This window comes from Hippoglossus hippoglossus, chromosome 24 (assembly GCF_009819705.1).
Source record: "Hippoglossus hippoglossus isolate fHipHip1 chromosome 24, fHipHip1.pri, whole genome shotgun sequence".
Classification (NCBI taxonomy): domain Eukaryota; kingdom Metazoa; phylum Chordata; class Actinopteri; order Pleuronectiformes; family Pleuronectidae; genus Hippoglossus; species Hippoglossus hippoglossus.
This window is the reverse complement of record NC_047174.1, coordinates 8,531,496-8,548,626: the sequence shown is the minus strand read 5'-3', so window position 1 is coordinate 8,548,626 and position 17,131 is coordinate 8,531,496. Positions and strand designations below refer to the sequence as shown.

General features: G+C 43.6%; 2 protein-coding genes and 1 long non-coding RNA gene across 4 annotated transcripts in view; 2 read left to right on the top strand and 1 right to left on the bottom strand.

Moving 5' to 3' along the window:
- mettl24 (methyltransferase like 24) overlaps window positions 1-7,342 on the bottom strand; it is a 37,152-nt gene extending 29,810 nt beyond the window's left edge. For both annotated transcript variants that reach the window (XR_004613312.1, XM_034580371.1), the window contains exon 1: window positions 6,688-7,342. Coding sequence is in view for 1 of the 2 variants with exons in the window: in XM_034580371.1 (XP_034436262.1) it covers window positions 6,688-7,026 (339 nt within the window). In the remaining variant the exon portion in view is untranslated. The remainder of the gene's footprint in view (window positions 1-6,687) is intronic.
- On the top strand, window positions 3,631-4,778 carry LOC117758576 (E3 ubiquitin/ISG15 ligase TRIM25-like). The gene has a single exon (XM_034580370.1). It carries the CDS (start codon window positions 3,651-3,653, stop codon window positions 4,776-4,778), a length of 1,128 nt encoding a protein of 375 aa, XP_034436261.1. The 5' UTR covers window positions 3,631-3,650.
- Window positions 7,343-13,760: 6,418 nt separating the features above from the next.
- Window positions 13,761-14,127, top strand: LOC117758578. Its single transcript, XR_004613314.1, has 2 exons — window positions 13,761-13,792; window positions 13,986-14,127. It is a non-coding gene; the product is annotated as an uncharacterized LOC117758578 (long non-coding RNA).
- Window positions 14,128-17,131: the final 3,004 nt, after the last annotated feature.

The following is a 17,131-nucleotide window of genomic DNA, read 5'->3' as shown; positions in this document are numbered from 1 at the left end:
TCTGCCATTGCTGTCAACAGGATAACAAAGAAAACCGTTTCTACTAATAGATGCTATCGCCCGTAGCAAGGCCGTGTAAGACATGACAAGAAGATCAGTTACTGCACGGGGTAGGGTGGGGGGGTGGGGGCGCACAGATTGCCTTTTGTCATCTCGACATCGCTGGATGATCACTGCAGCGGGGGGGGGGTGTTCATGTTCATGTTTTAACAACTGCACGGCCAGTCTCAAAGCATCCACGGTGCCAGTCTTCTTCTCTGATATGATCCGCGCGCTGCCTGCCTGCCTGAGTGTGTGTGTGACATGTGAGTGACAGCCGACACATTTGAGAGAAATCTCCGAATCTGGAAAAAAGCCTGCCCGTGAAATGGTGCCGCTCTCCCACTGTGGGGCGAGGACATTAAGAATTGATAAGGTGGCAATGCAGTGGAAGGGCTACCCGTGTAACAGTTTAACATTAATAATTCATCCCTACGCTAATTTGGAGACATCTTTGTTTGGCTCCTTTCCAGTGGTAAGGTATATGTGAGGGGGGGGCTGGAGGAGAAAAGTTAAGAATAAATCACTTCCAAGCTGCAAACTGATGATACTGTTTTCAGAGATGTGAGGGAACGAAATTAGAGAGTGGCGCGAGGGAGTGAAAGCAGCAGTGACTACAATATTCTCTTTTTTTGACAAAATAAGTCTTATTTTTTAGAAGGTTTCTGCTCTAATAATTTAGTCTTTAACAGGATTGAATACAGTTGGAGTGTTGACAATACAATAAGAGAAATGAGACACTTGACACTGGAGTCGCTGCAGGTGATATTTGCTTCTTTTATCCAACCACCTCATACAAGCATGTCCTCTACTAGTGGCAGGAGGGGAGTGGGAAGCATACTCGTGCAAATAAGTGTGTGTGTGTGTGTGTGTGTCACTGTGACTTCAGGGCCTTGACGTCTGTTTATTACTGTGTTAAAGTCAGGGGGCTGAGTTATCAGTCTGCTCTATAGTCTCCGTCTTTCTCTCCTTCTGCCTCCATCTCTTTCCCTCCCTCCATCTCTTGCTGCTGTTGTTTTGGCCCCAAACATTTCATGTCTGTCTACGATTTTCCAACTCATCCCTCTTCTCTCCTCTCCTCCCAGCGGGGAGGCCTGAAAGAGGTAAATGATTAAAGGGCATGTGTGTGTGTGAGCGTATTTATGAGACTGTCAGACAGCTAAGAGATTAAATTCCCTTTAGATTGGTTATTACTAAAATAAACCCTCAGGGCTCTCTCTCTCGCTCTCTCCACACACACACAGTTTATAATGGGAGACAGAATTTGTCCGCAACAGTCTTCCACGTCACCTTTCTACTCTCCAGCTTCATGAATGCGTTTGGAAATGAGCTTTGCCTTTCTGAACGATTTTCTCGCTTCGTTTTGCAGAGAAGAAAAGAATTATAATCCTCAACTTTTGCCATTTTCAAAGTGCAGCAAGGATGACGAGGCAGCTGTGTCACCTTGTACTTGTCGGGAAAAGCCATCAATCACTCGGCGGGGGGGGGGGGGGATATTATTTGGGAAGATGAAGTGAGATGGAACTGGCATCGTTATTCAGACAGAGTTTTATATGTGTCTCAATCCTGACTGAGACTGAGACACTAATAAACCTCCATATACACAGGAACTGTTGACAGAGAAGCGAGAGAGTTTCCCCAGCAGCACAAGGGGTGAGTTTGGTGTTTGTTCCAATCAATAATATTGATTGATTATATTGAATTAAAAATGATTTCAAAGGAAACCTTGTGTCTTTAGCCGTGAGGTCAGTCGTACGGACAATACATGTTTCTCTCATTTGATACACTCATGAAATGCAGTAGATGCATCGTTCTTTACCCACTGATTCATATGCTCAGTCAGAAGAACTCACTTTGATAAACAAACGCCTGCACTTCCAGCTGCTGATGAAGATCATGTGATATGATCGACAGCTCCAGAACAGCTAATAGATATGACCACTCACAACCCACATTTAGTTTTCTATAATTTCCCTGTTCCCTCGACAAACCTGGGGACGCATTGATTTAATTTTGTGATATTTGCATGGGATTGTGCGATCGCCATTTCTAATGGTGGGTGACTGCAAACATTGTCCTTGTGTACATTTAATTGATTATCTAATCAGATGAGTTGTTTGCGTTTATGACTGTGTCTATAAACATAAGCCTTGTTAAGTTTTACTGTGCTTATCAAAAGACATTCGTACATTCTGTGCTTCACGTCTCACAATAGAAACAAATATGACAGGATATAAATGGTGAATGAAAGAGAACGTGACAGTGTGGCAGCACAAATATAAGTTAAGTGAGGATGAGCCAGGATAAGCCAGCCTGCATCAATATTACTGTCCATGGAGTCATTGTCAGTTAACTGAATTTATATAAAAACTCAAGACATGAGAGTAAAACTTGGTTAAAAAGTAGTAGGTCAGTAGCTGTTTGTTGTGTACAGCTTCGTTTGTCTAGTGTATGCACTGATGCTTTTACACCATAGAAGTTCATAACTCATACAAAATATTTTGAAGTTGAAGGAGTAACAATAAGTCTATTTTATTTTGTTCTTATGGATGTTAGTGTATTTAACGAAGAGTCCTTGGACAATTCCTATGAGATACCGTCATAAGGAAACATTTGGGCCAAAGTCAACTTATGATAGTCAATAAAACTGTAAATATGCAATTGGAAAGTAAAGTTTTGTGAGTCTCACTTTGCTGTCTTGTAACAACAATAAATTTATTCAGCCTAGAGAGAATAAATATAAATGGAGAGTGTGCCTGGTCCTACCGTTACTAAAACTTTGTTCCTTTTGTGGTATTTCCATCTACTTTGGTACAGTTGTAATCAATAAATTGCTTCGTGAGCAGTGACATCTCTGTGCATCATTGCTAGCATGGAGTTATTAAGCATCTTATGTATAATTCAAGGCAAGGATAAAAATGTACATTTGTCCTTTGGTTTATCACAGTTTATTCAGGCTCAGTATCAGTCACACTGTAACTGGGAATACAGTCTTTGAGTTTTTACCTATCCAAAGACACCAAAATCATGGATCCAAACCGTGTGGCAACAGAGGCAGATGCTTCTGAACAGTGTGGCAACAAAGGCAGCTGCCTCCAAACAGTGTGGCAGCGGAGGCAGATGCCTATAAACAGTGTGGCAGCAGAGGCAGCTGCCTATAAACAGTGTGGCATTAAAGGCAGATGCCTATAAACCGTGTGGCAACAGAGGCAGCTGCCTATAAACAGTGTGGCATTAAAGGCAGATGCCTATAAACCATGTGGCAACAGAGGCAGCTGCCTATAAACAGTGTGGCATTAAAGGCAGATGCCTATAAACCGTGTGGCAACAGAGGCAGCTGCCTATAAACAGTGTGGCATTAAAGGCAGATGCCTATAAACCGTGTGGCAACAGAGGCAGATGCCTCCAAACAGTGTGGCAACAGAGGCAGATGCCTATAAACCGTGTGGCAACAGAGGCAGCTGCCTATAAACGGTGTGGCATTAAAGACAGATGCTCTTTTCAATAGTGTCTTTAAACATGGTAAAAAGAGGAAGTGAACGAGAGCAGAAGGAGCAGAGATCCTAAGTGAAACGAGTGAAACTATTCTACAGTCACTGGCACCAGGTGAAATGGCGCAGCAAGAAATTCAACTGGACAGAGAAAGATTCTGCTGTAAGATCTGTAAGGATCTAATGAAGGATCCGGTGACTATGGGCTGTGCACACAACTACTGTATGAGCTGTGTTAAAACCCACTGGGACAATGAGGATGACAGAGGAATCTACAGCTGCCCCCAGTGTAGACAGACCTTCACACCGAGGCCTGTCCTGGGGATAAACACCATTTTAGCTTATTTAGTGGAGAAGCGGACAAAGAGTGGACTCCAAGCTGCTCCTGCTGATCACTGCTATGCTGGACCTGAAGATGTGGCCTGTGGTTTCTGCATAGGGAGAAAACTGAAAGCTCTCAAGTCCTGTTTGGTTTGCTTGGCCTCTTATTGTGAAAAACACCTCCAGCCTCATTTTCAATCACCTCTATTTAAGAAGCACAAGCTGGTGGAGCCCTCGGAGAAGCTCCAGGACACCATCTGCTCTCGTCACGATGAGGTGAAGGAGATTTTCTGCCACACTGATCAGCAGTGTATCTGTTATCTCTGCTATGTGGATGACCATAAAGACCACGACACAGTGTCAGCTGTAGCAGAAAGGACTGGGAGGCAGAGAGAGCTCGGGCAGATGAGACAAACAATCCAGCAGAGACTCCAGGACAGAGAGAAAGATGTGAAGCTGCATCAACAGGAGTTGGAGGCCATCCATGGCTCTGCCGATAAAGTAGTGGAGGACAGTGAGAAGAACATCACTGAGCTGATCTGTCTGCTGGAGAAAAGAAGCTCTGATGTGAAGCAGAAGATCAGATCCCAGCAGGAAGCTGAAGTGAGACGATTCAAAGAGCTTCAGGAGAGACTGGAGCAGGAGATCACTGAGCTGAAGAGGAAAGATGATGAACTGAAGGAGCTCTCAGACACAGAGGATCACAACCAAATTCTACACAACTACCCCTCAATGTCACCACTCAGTGAATCTACACACTCATCCAGCATCAGGAACGGTCCTCTGAGGAACTTTGAGGACGTGACAGCAGCTGTGTCACAGGTCAGAGATCGATTAGAGGACATTCTGAGTGGGACAGACACAAATAGTTTATTGAATATGTGTCAAGTGAATGTTTTACTGTTAAGATCAGAGTTGCCTTTTTAGTATATTCACAGGAAATCACACTGGATCCAAACACAACACACAAGCATCTGTTATTACCTGAGGGAAACAGAAAAGTAACACGAATGGGAGATCTATCAATCAGACAGATTCACAGTTTGACTCTTGTTGAGGGTTAAGGGAAGAGGATGTCACTCCTTGTCAACATCTATGAGAAAAATTTGGATTTTTTAATTTTTTACCGATAAAAATGATATCTCTGTGTTGGGCAAAGTCTTGGGATTCTCACCGTGTTTTTATATTAAATGATGCAATCGTAGCAGCAGAAGTTTGTCTTCTTCTGTCGGTTTATGCTGTTGATGTTGTATTCAGACTGCAGAGTTGCAAGATCCAGATCTGACATTACTCGACTAGTTGATTAGTTAGTTAGTTATATTATATTATACTGAACAGTGTAGAATGAACTGAAAAATCCCATTTTTACCACAGTACACTGCAACTCACTGAACACCAACGTGGACTACTCTAAAGAAACTAGAATTGTAGACAGCTTGATCACTGTGCAAAACTTTACTGCAAAGAAGCTTTTATAAACTAATGTTCACCTCTTGCACCTCGCCCACTAATAATTGAGCTTCTATAGGAATGTTCTCTGAAGTCCCTTCATTGCTTTGCATCGAGGTCACTGGATTGTCGTCTTCTTCTCGGAGCAGCAGTCCTGCTTTATTTCATCCGCTGTGCACGAATATGTGAAGTTGAAGAGAGAAACTAAGAAAGATGTGGGTTAGAAGTGGGAGGAGAAGTCTGACAGCAAGAGTAAAGATGAGATTATGGACAACAGGAACAAGGTGACATGACAGAGCAAAAGAGCGAGTGATCATTGAGATGAGAGGGAGAGAAAGCGAGAAGTATGAGGAGTATGCACGCAGACAAACTGAGAAAAGAGAGAGAGAGAGAGAGTTAAATGGCAGCAGCACACGACACAGGAATTTAGTTAAGGGCCCCTCCAGGGCGTCTTATGTGACAAATTTTGTGTTAGGAAGCACGGAGAGAGAGAGCATATGGTGAGATGCATTATTGATGGTGCAGGAGTGCTGATCTCTCAGTGTGACATAATAGCCCTGCAGTGATTTCCACGGCATTTAAAACTCGGTTGGTTTTAAATCATTTAAGACAAATGCGAACAAGTAAATCTCAAAGTAACAGAGGCAGGGGATGCAACAGGGAGGAAGCGAGAGGCTGAGGAGAGGCAGACTTGTTGTGCTGGGTGCGGGGGGGGGTTTGATGGAAATTGGCCGTGAAAGGGGACAAAAGGGAGACGGATGGACGCGGGGATCAAATGACAAAATAAAGGCGGCTGAGACGGAGAAAAGAGCAGCGATGAGGCAAAGAGAGGGAAAAATGAAAAGCACAAAAGAGAAGGAAGTGGGAGTTTGGTTAAGCTGGTGCTTTAACACGCCTTTCAAAGGTCAAGGGTCAAGCCCATGGAGTGTGTGTGTGTGTGAATAGCTGTGTTTGCTCCAGAGGACATTGCATCTGAATGGTCTTTTGTTACGGCCGACTTTGTGTATAGATTTGCAACTGATACAGCGCGGCCAATGTTTGTGTGGAAGTGACAACTGTTTAAATTGTGCCCATTAATCAAAGAAACTGTAGATGCAGCCTTCTCCGGCTGCAAACCCGCGCTGACAAACTCTATTTTTCAACTTCAAAAAGCGTCTCACAGGCGCTCATTGAACATGCATTGATTCTGGACGCCTGTTCTTCCCTCATCACCCTCCCGGGGATTACTGGGATTTGAGCTGGCGACTCGCAGACATGGAGTGAAAGCTCTTTATTGAGCCGCTCTGTCTCCTGCTGCACTGATTTAGGATCAGATAACCTTACAAGAATCTTAATCGCAGCAGTTTAGGGTTTAGAAGTTGATGTTCAATATCAAAGTTCAGCATACCTTTCTGTGCGGGCTGAGAGGAGCTGAGGGGGCCTCTCCGTCCTCGTCCCTCTTCTTACCTGGACTCTCCTTCTTCAGGGTCCGAACGTAAGAGATCCTCTTTTTGACGCTCCTGTCCTGCTCCTCTACTTCTGCAGACACCCGCTTAGTTCTGCTTTGTTGGCCCAGGTTCTGATCAGACAGGATGGGACGTCCCGCAGCTGAGGGACGTCCCGGGGGTTCAGATGTCCCAGACCAACCTGTCTCTAGGATAACATGAACGCACACGCACACGGCAGTGAGCAGAACACCCACACGCAGCAGCAGTCCCAGGGATGGTCGCTCTCTGCCCATGTCCATTCAGGGTATTTGTCCTCTCTGCCTCTCTGACTCACTTCAGTCCATCTCCTCAACTAGAAGTGTTGGTTTGTCCATTGCTTTTTCTATCCCATTCTTCATATCCTCTTTCCTTCTGTTCTTTCCTGTTCTCTTCTCTTCTTCTCGTGCTGCCTCTCCTTCCCTCCAGGTCCAACGTCCACCATCAGACCAACACAGTTAAGTTAATGAGTCAGAAACACATGAAGAATCACCCCTGCTCACAAACCAGCACACGTGTGCCTGCTCTGCATCTCAACCTGAGCGATTGTGTGCATGTTGGTGTGTGTGTGTACTTGTGTGTCATGAGGCTCTGCATTAAATTACACTGAGAAGACGGGTTGTGTGCCGCCTTCTTTGAAAACTTTGGGAACTCCCTCCTCACACACTCCCATGTCCCCCTTTCCCCCAAACACACACACGCCCCTTTAATTTGCCGTCTTTTTCTCTCCAGCTCCACCAACACACACACTCACACACACATACAAACACACACTCCTCTGTTGCTTTCCCCCCTCCCCTCCGACTCTCGGGTTACCGTGTAACTCTAGATGTGGGCAGGACCTGCTGCTCCGCTAAGGGCCCAGCTTGCACTTCTCTCATCTGCATACACTCTACCCTCTCATACTGCAGGACTACTCATACTGAATACTAGTACTATAACTTACAAGTATAAAAACCTTTCAGTGCACCAATAAAAAGTGAGATATAAGTTTTTCACCTCTCTGAAATTGAGTTATTACTTTTGGTGCATGTTCAGAAATCCAAATCAACTTTTGCCAGTACAAGGTATTATTCCACCTGCCCTTGAAATTATGGGCCAGTCGCTGAAACTAACATCTCTGATTTTAATTTTGCTGCGTGTATTGGCAAGCCAACATCACCCTAATAGTCTTCTCCGGTCACTTAATTAATGTTGTCATTGATTTTCCTTCCTTCCGACCACCAAATCTGCTGTTGTGTGTGAACAAATTAATAACCACAGCCCCTTCTTGTGCATCCACTGCATAAATAAGTTATTGACACTTTAAAACAAAACAGGACACGTCTTTCCTCGAGGCTGCCAAGGAGGAATGTCTTGAACAGTGGATGGAAGTCAGGGGTTTGCCAGACTTCCACAGAACATTGTCACATCAGCTCAATCTAAGAAAATGCAGGACAATGATAAAGCTGCAAATTCTCTCATCTGTTTGGAATCAATGACTCACTTACGTGTCTGGATATTGGCTTACAAGTAGCTCTCTACTGCCCCCTTTGGAGTAAAAAAAAAAAAAACTCTTTTCCAGCCAAACTATTGATGAGAGCAAGCAGATGTATGCAAATGATTTTCCGTTGCTTGATGCTTGTGTTGTATTTCTCTACAACACAATTAATTAGCTTTCTGAGGACAATGACCATACACACCAACATACATTTTTTGAGAGTAAGACGGCAATAACACGGTCTAATAGATTAATTATAACAAAATACCTCATTCTTACTTACCTGCTCAATACATCTGTCAGTCATTTGAGCAAATTATAAGTCTGAGTCGCTTTTTATGGTTATGTTAATGATCTTACACATATATGAAAAATATATGAGAGACGTTTGCAACAGAACTACCTACTTATTCATGTATTTATGTATTTATTCAGTTTATCAGTTCGCTTGTCAGAAGCTGGATTTGTGCAGGTTCCCTCACACTAACAATCTCTACTGCCGCCAAGTGGTGGTCATGAATACTTAGGACCACATGGATTTGATTAGAACTCATTCTGGGTCTGCGAGAGAATGAAGTGATGTAGGTCATATGGTAACTTCACTGATAATTGATGCAGGATGTGATGAGAGAACATGAAAAGAATGCACCGAGATAAAGTGTAGCGTAGATTCCTGCAGGAAAGTCACACAAACTGTTGTACTGTTCCTATGTATTTGTACATGTGTGTGTGCGACCGTGTGTTCTCTTGGGTGAGTACACAACCCTAACACCTGAAAAAACAGCTACGAATGAAAGGTTGCACATTTCAGTACAAAGTTTCAGAGACAAGTTCTTCTCGCCGAACAAAGGAAAAGTATTTTCTTTGTTGTTGAAGTTACACATATTGCAATGATTTGTTAGGATCTGACCAAAATCTGCTGCCACGTGGAACGTATTTGTTTGCCCCTTTTTGCCTTTTCTCCTTTCTCCTCTCCTCTCTTCTCCTATTCCTCTCCTGCAGAAATAAGGTCGAGGCAGCAGAGGTCACGTGAACTTGATCCACTGGATCCTCCTTATTTGGCGGTCCACAGCAGCCAGTGCAAAGGCCAAACATGTGGTCATGAAGAGGTCCAACTTGTGAACTCAGCAGATAAAAATAATCGAGGGCGGCGGGAGTTAGCTACTGACTGAATTATTAATTGTGCGGGCAGAGAAATCTTTACTGTGACACAACATATCTGAAATCATTCATCCCAACAGCTATGTGACACAAAAGGTGTGAAATAAGCACTGTCTCAGATTGGATGCAGTATTTTTGAGTAGTGTTTACAGTCCGTAGATGGATGGCCTGTTGATTTCCAATGCTTAGTACACAATTAAGCTGTTGGATGCTTGAACAGAAATGATAAGATGAGCCTCCTGTGAATAAGGAGCAGAGGACAGAGGAACAAGACAATTATCACCCCAGCTACAAGAAGAGATGTGTAAAACCAGCATCAGCTCAAAACACATACTTGCTCATAGGCTATAAAAAGATCTGAGTTCAGGTTCGTGGCAGGTGGGATTAAAATGTGCAGGTTGTACAACCCAGCAGGTAAAACCAGATTCTACTGGATTGAGGGGAAAAAAAAGCATTTCTTTCTGGGGTGGAAATAAACTTGTGAACTTGTGTAAACTTATCGACCCATCGCTCGGTAGGAAGCGGCCAGTTGTGACAGGAGCAGGTGAGAGTTGGCAAACCGTTAAAACCCTGTCGCTGCAGTTAGATCTCAAAAGGGCCAAACCTAAAAACTTCGAATACACCAGGTAACGAGGAAGTTTAACAACGGAATTGAAACGCAGCAGTGATCCCAGGGATAGTCGCCCCCCCTGCCCAGAGTATACATGTCCCAGAACAGGATATGCAAACAAACAACCATCTACTACTGCTCTATACGAGGATACGCTCTTTTTATCCTGAATGGTAGTACAAAGTTTCATCAGCAGCCTGCCACTCAATATCTCTGAAAACAAGAAAGGAGGTGGACGGCAAATAAAAGCGGGGGGGAGCGACACAGCTCTTCAAACAAACTGGATCGAACTCCAGCCAGTGGTCATGAACCCCAATGTCAGTAACATTACTTCCCTTATGTTCTAAAGGAAAGCTTCCACTGTGGGATCTGAACGAGGTCAAACACGAAATGCACTTTTTTAGTTTTATTGTCCATTACATCATAACCCTAGAAACAGGCTTTTCTCCCAAGCAGGCTTTGCACATTTTGGTGCATGACACGTATAATAGCTTAAATTCCTGATATAGCCTGCAGATCACAATGAGTAGCTCCACTTGCATCCTCTGATTTATGGCACCAGCATCTGTTTTTGACATAAACCGCCGACTGCTACTACTTTCGTGAAGCCATTGAATAAGTCTTTTGTGAAATGCAGCCTTGTGGCCCAACATGGAAATTGCGATGCACTCAGTTGTAGTTTTTTTTCACAGTTATCAAACCAGGGTCTCCTTAATAATATGTTTTGTTGGCGTTTGAATGACGATACCGCGAGGCACACAGTCCTGCAGTTCATTTCAAGGTTGCACACCGTTTGTGAAATTGTCGTTGTCAATTTGTGGGTCTGATTCCAGGTCAATTCTCCTGTTCTCATTATTTCCCATCTGAGGGAGTGATGCAGACGGCAAGTCAGCCTGGCAGCAAAAGCAAACAGTGTCTTAGTTTGTAGTGGACGTCCTGCTGAATCTGGCCAAGGCAAGGTGCAGTATGTCAACACGGCCACAGCCTCTACACAAAATCAATTATTAATCAAAGGGTCCAGTGGAAGCGCTCACTGACACAGAGAATCTGGATTCCCTGTTATGTATTTTGCATAGAAGAAAGAAGATGGTTATTATACATGTCAGCTAAACTCTCTCTCTCTCCCTCATTCTGCAGGTATCTGTGACTCCAGAGATGCAGAATCCAGATCTGACACAATTCAACTATTATTTATTTATTTGTTATTTATATATTTGATGTTTGTTTCTGTTTTTTCTCTCTACACTCTCCGTGTGTTTGCTGGCTGTGGGTAGATTCATATTTAATCTGTGCTCATCAGGCCCCACATACATGCAAACACATAGACACCAGCAAGTTTGAGAAGAGTTCAAACATTCATCGATTTAATTTGTTGATATTACTTTTGGTCATTTAACTTTATTTTAGAGAAAAGTTGTTGCAAATGGAATATTTTTGCGATTTATTCTATACTAGGGCATCAAGTTATTCCTTTTATCAAGAAAATAGATAACAGAACTAGCTAGTAATAACAGAATAAGTATAATACCCACAACACACGTAGATATAAGGCTATTGTTGGACTGTAGATTCTATTATTTACATCGATAATGAAAAGAATAACTAGTTGCATCTCTGGTTTTGGGAGAAGAGAACTAAGCGGACGATGTGAGGATGCAGCGTGTTGCTGGTTCGGAGATGAACCGTGACCTTGTGACGCTTGTGAACTCAGCAGCTCATTGACACTATGCTCCGGTTGTAAACACCAGGCCTATTTACAGCAGCTTTTTGTTTCACCGGCTTTTGAAAAGGCCGATGCTGCAATGACGACTCCTGAATATTTCCTGAATGTTGTGATGATTTCTTTACAACCATGTGCTCATTTGTAGGGAACTCCAGGAGTGTGTTGTGCAATAATGCATTAAACGTGATACCATAAAATGGTGTGCCTTTCGGCATTCAATACATTTGGTTGTCAAAATAAAATATTGAATATTAATATTTAAAATATGAATATTAAATAATAACTTGAATTGATTAAAGTTACTGTGGTGGCAATTTCTGTTTAATAATGATACTCTATTGTATAATAATACACACATAACATTGTCTCTCGGAAAGTTCAATTCTAAGCATAGGAGAATCACTTCACTTATACAATCAGAAGCCCCTCCCTGCGAGGAGCAAATGGTATTCTTCAGCCTCCTGATGTCTGACCAGGGTGGGCAGCCATCCTGTCTCAGATCTCCGTCCCAGACCCCTGGTGCGACTTCTGGTGTGAGACAATCTGTCTCCGAGATGCTCTATCTTAATTTACAACATCAAAAGACCCCAGTCCTGTATACAATGCAGAGTTCCCCTCACCCATCTATAACAGACACACTAAGTAAACCCCTGCTGTGAAGCAATTGCTCAGTCACACATGTGGGGGCCATAAACACTTCCTTCTGCAACTTTCGTAGTTAAGTCACAGAAAACATTTGTTCATACTTTCTTCTACATACACATTACACAAATGCAAATTCTGCCATTACAGTTCCCTCGGGGCACCACCCTTCAAAGGAAGGGAAAAGATAGCCAATTTATTGATTAAGTCTCATAAAAGTACTAACTACAAATTTGGAACACTGATTAACAATTAAATGAATAACTATAACCAAAATTACCATAGAGATAGTTAGCTAAGTTGAAGGATATAGAGTTCTTGACAGTGTAGAGGTTCTGCTGTGCGATACAGCTCAGTTGCTGATATTCGGCAGGCCCTCGCGTCGCTGCTTGAAGGTTGGTAGAGCTTGGTTGAAGAGATGAGTCGAAAAGAGCTGGACACCCTTCTCCTCTCGGAGGGTGGCGTAGAAAGAGATATCGAGGAAGACCTGGCCTTATATTGGCTTGGTGACCTCATAGGTCATGGGGCCCAGAGTGGCCGATAGTAGTTGAAACTTGTGTCCCCGGTCGGTTTCACACCTCTGTGTGACGTTGAGGCACCCTGGGAGACTGAGTTCTGGAGGCTCCGGTTTTCTCCAGAACAAAGGACATGCGGCCTTAGGCTTTTGACTACACATGTAGGCCGAAACTGTAGTTCCCAAATACCAGGTCCCAACAAGTGTGATTGCACGAAGAGTTAAGTTCTCAAGCTTTTTATGTCCTCTGGGAGAATGAAGGAGTGTTTTGTTTAGCCTCAAAAGAAACTCTGATGTACTAAAAAGTGCCATCAATTTACCAGTTTATCAGGAAATGGGGTTTTTTTTGTGGCTGAACGTCTGTTTGCTTGGTTTACACACATTGGTACACAGATGCACCACAGAAGGCCACAAACCTGCCCAGATCTGGGGTTGTGTTTATTATGGCTTCTTTTCCAGTTGAACTCAAATGGCACCGACACTCCCTGTGTATTTTTTCCTCTAGTTATTGATAGCCCGGCAGAGAATTTCACAGCAACCCTGACAGAGGTACCACCTCAGAGGAAACACAGCTCTGTGATGCCAGGCTAGAGTTACAGAGACAATTAATTCGACGACAGTCTTCAGGCCTGACTCCACAATGATCCTGGCTACAATACACCACACTCGTATTATCTCTGCTTATTCATACTATTTCTCCGTGTGAAACTCAGAGCCACATATCTCCAGAGTGCTTGTCTCCCCCACCAAGACCTTGAGGAGGCCTTCAGCAGGTATTTGTGTCTTATCTCCTGGGATTTCACTATTCACTCAGTTCGCACACATAGTTCACATAGGCACACACACACACACACACACACACACACACACACACACACACACACACACACACACACACAGTTCAACTTTTCACACACACACATTTCTTCATTGTATCTGCATAAAAAGCATACGCCTGCAACTGTTTCGTTGTCATTCCCTCTGCAGAATGCTCATCGCACACTGTATGACTGTCTGACCTTCCTTGCAAGGAATAAAATCCTCTTAAAAGACTATTGTTCTCGAATCTCTTTATTTCAGAAGTCTCACCAGGTCAAATTTCCATCACAAACTTGGTGTCAGAAGTGGGATCCCTTGTGTGATTCGTCCGGAGCCACAGACGGACGGCGACTGGTCAGCCTGAGAGAAAAAGTATTTCAGCCCCTACCTCAGTGAAACACAGAGAAGAGAGGGCTGACCGTCGGGGGCCCCGGACGGTCACCACTGGGATCTCCACACAAACGGACCGCCGTTGTCCTTACGGTGAGATTCTGAAATAATTCTCAAATAATTTTATGAACCCGATTTAGTAAGCAAACTATTCAAATAAATGGGTCCTTTGATTCCTGTCTGATGTAAGGCTGCTGATTACCAACGTCATACCAGGGTAGGCTTTTACTCGCATTGTAGCGTTAAACAATCTGAATTCGTGGTGACGATCGCGTCTTAAAGGGTAATACGTGTATACGTGTCAAACGTCCGGGACTGTTTGACAGAATAAGGTCTGGGACATACGGAATCGGGGATTACTACGAGATGGGAAACAAAGGAGCTAAATTGAATCCTGATAGTTTGCTCGATTCTGAGGCTAAAAATGTGAAACTAATGCAAACTAAATATGGTGAGGTTGCCACCAGACCCTTATCAATATGGGTAAAAGAGTTCGGTTTCCCCAGTGGGGGAACATTTAGTCCAAGACAATTACTAAGGTTGGAAGAGAAAATAGAATTGGGAATTAAAAAGAAAAAGTCAAAAAGAAGAGTGTCAAAGAAGGATCTCAATGAAATTGAAACACATTTGAAAGCACTGAGTGTGTGGAAGAATGAATGTGAATGTAGGGAAAGAAGAAAGAATGCAAACCAAATGCCGTGTGTTACCCTAGAGAATGAGTGTGATAAAATGGCAGATGAATGTGAACGAACAGATAAATCTGCTCAGAAAAAGTTTTCTTTGTCAGTGCCTCAGTGTGTCAGAGTGGACTACGATCTCGACTGTGCCCCTCCTCAAAGACCTGAAGAGACTCCAGGCCCAGCCGGCTTACCTCCGCCCTATATTCCTCCACCAACAACTGCCCATCTACCAGGCTCCATGACCGGAACAGCAGACGGCAGCAACGGACCTCCTGTAACCCGCAGCAAGGGCTGGGCACAGACACAGATTCAGCCGACATCCACCTGTTACACTGGTGGTGGTGCCACACCAACTCTGCCAATGTTCGAGGTGGCCGGACCCGAAGGTCCGATGATGAATTTCCATCCTTGGTCGGAATCTGACATTAAAGAAGCCATGAGTCATCTGCCATCACCAGAAGATTCAGGTTCACGTTTTGCTAACGAACTTTTAACCTTCTGCAGAGAGTTCAGCCCCACCTTAGTTGAACTAAAACGACTCCTGATATTAAAGATGGGTCCAGGAGGTTGGACAAAGCTGTCTAGTCGTTTTCCTACTGATGAGCTCCGTAGACGACATTATATTTGGGAAAGTGGTGCCAACCACGGATACAGAGATGCCATCGAAGCTCTGTGTGACCTCATTAGAGTGACTTTTCCCCCACGAATGGACACTGCAAAAATTACAGCATGTAAACAAAGAGATGAAGAACCAGTCCAAGAATATTATGCTCGTCTTCTTGAAGTCTTCTCCATCCACAGTGGGCTCATTCGCCCTGATCCCATGGGCGAGGAAATCTCTGTCTGGGAGGCCCATCTGCGAAACAACTTCGTCAATGGCCTCCGTCCTGATATAGAACAGGCTGTCAGACGCAGCTGCATTGTCTGGTCCGAAGCAAAACTGACTGAAGTTCGGCGACATGCTCTGCATGTTGAAGAAAAGCTCAAGACTCTACAAAGACGCAAGAAAGATAAGACTGAAAAAGACCTCCACATGGCTGCACTTACCATGTATCAGACACTTCAAGAGTCACAGACATCCTTTACGATGTACAATAACCAAACATGCGGAAGTAGCCGCCAGTTCAACCGAGGACGTGGTGGCTTCAGAGGACGAGGACGAGGCCGAGGCGGTCCCCGCATGGATGCAGACACCTGCTACAAGTGTGGAAAGAGGGGGCATTGGGCTCGGGAGTGTCCGGAGGAACGAGGTGCGGCTGCTTATGCAAATGCAAATTCTGCCAGTACAGAGCGGTGAAAACTCTGACACACTCGACGCCTGAGATTCACGGTATCGCACCCACACCACACATATATGAAAGTGGCACACCAAATGTCACTGACACACACACACACTGATATCAGAAGCAATCACATGCTTAGAAATGAAAAATGACTATACAAGCACATATGCTAAATATGACAAAAGCGTTTTTTGAGAAACTACCACAGTATGGTTTAAAAATCAATGGTATGCAAATTATGTTTTTGGTTGATTCTGGTGCAACACAATCTGTGATAAGGAGAGAGGATTTTCCTGTTCCACCCAAAGAAAGTGGTCGATTCACACACTCCATTGGCACTTCTGGCAAAATTGTTAAAGAATCATATTCTGTTCCTCTAACATGTTATGATAATCAAACTCATGAAAATTTCAAACACTCTTTTCTCATATCAGGGTGTTGTCCTATCAATGTATTAGGACGAGACCTAGTGTGTCGTCTAGGGATAGGATTCATTTCCAATCCTGATGGCCTGCAGGTTGTTACAAATTGTGATCAACAACAATCAGCCTTTGTTAAATATGATTTTGACCTTCTGTTACATACGTATCAGTGGGAACTGTCATCTGGAGGAGTGGGTGAGGCCCTTTTGGAAGAGTGCATGAAGTACATCTCCCCTTCGCGCACACACACACACACACACACACACACACACACACACACACACACACACACACACACACACACACACACACACACACACACACACACACAGTACATATTTTTTTAAATGGTTTTGAGATAATGCAAAAATGATAAGCTTTTGATAACACATTTATGCTGGGACAATGATCAGTGTGTGGGTTTAATTAGCTTATCAGAGAAACAGTATGAAATGTTTCAAGTCTCAGACTCCAGCCCACACATCTCACTTGCTAAAGGAGAAAAACTAAAAAGGAAAGACCTAGGTCTCTTTACTTAAAAATGTAAAAATGTCACTGATTGGGAAAATACTAAGGATGCATCCGTACTATATTCCCCCCAACTGCATGCATATAAAAAGTTTGTTTCTGTTACAGCGCACGCG

Coding starts and splice junctions, on each gene's coding strand:
- LOC117758576 (XM_034580370.1), top strand. CDS start 3,651: ATGGCGCAGCAAGAAATTCAACTGGACAGAGAAAGATTCTGCTGTAAG.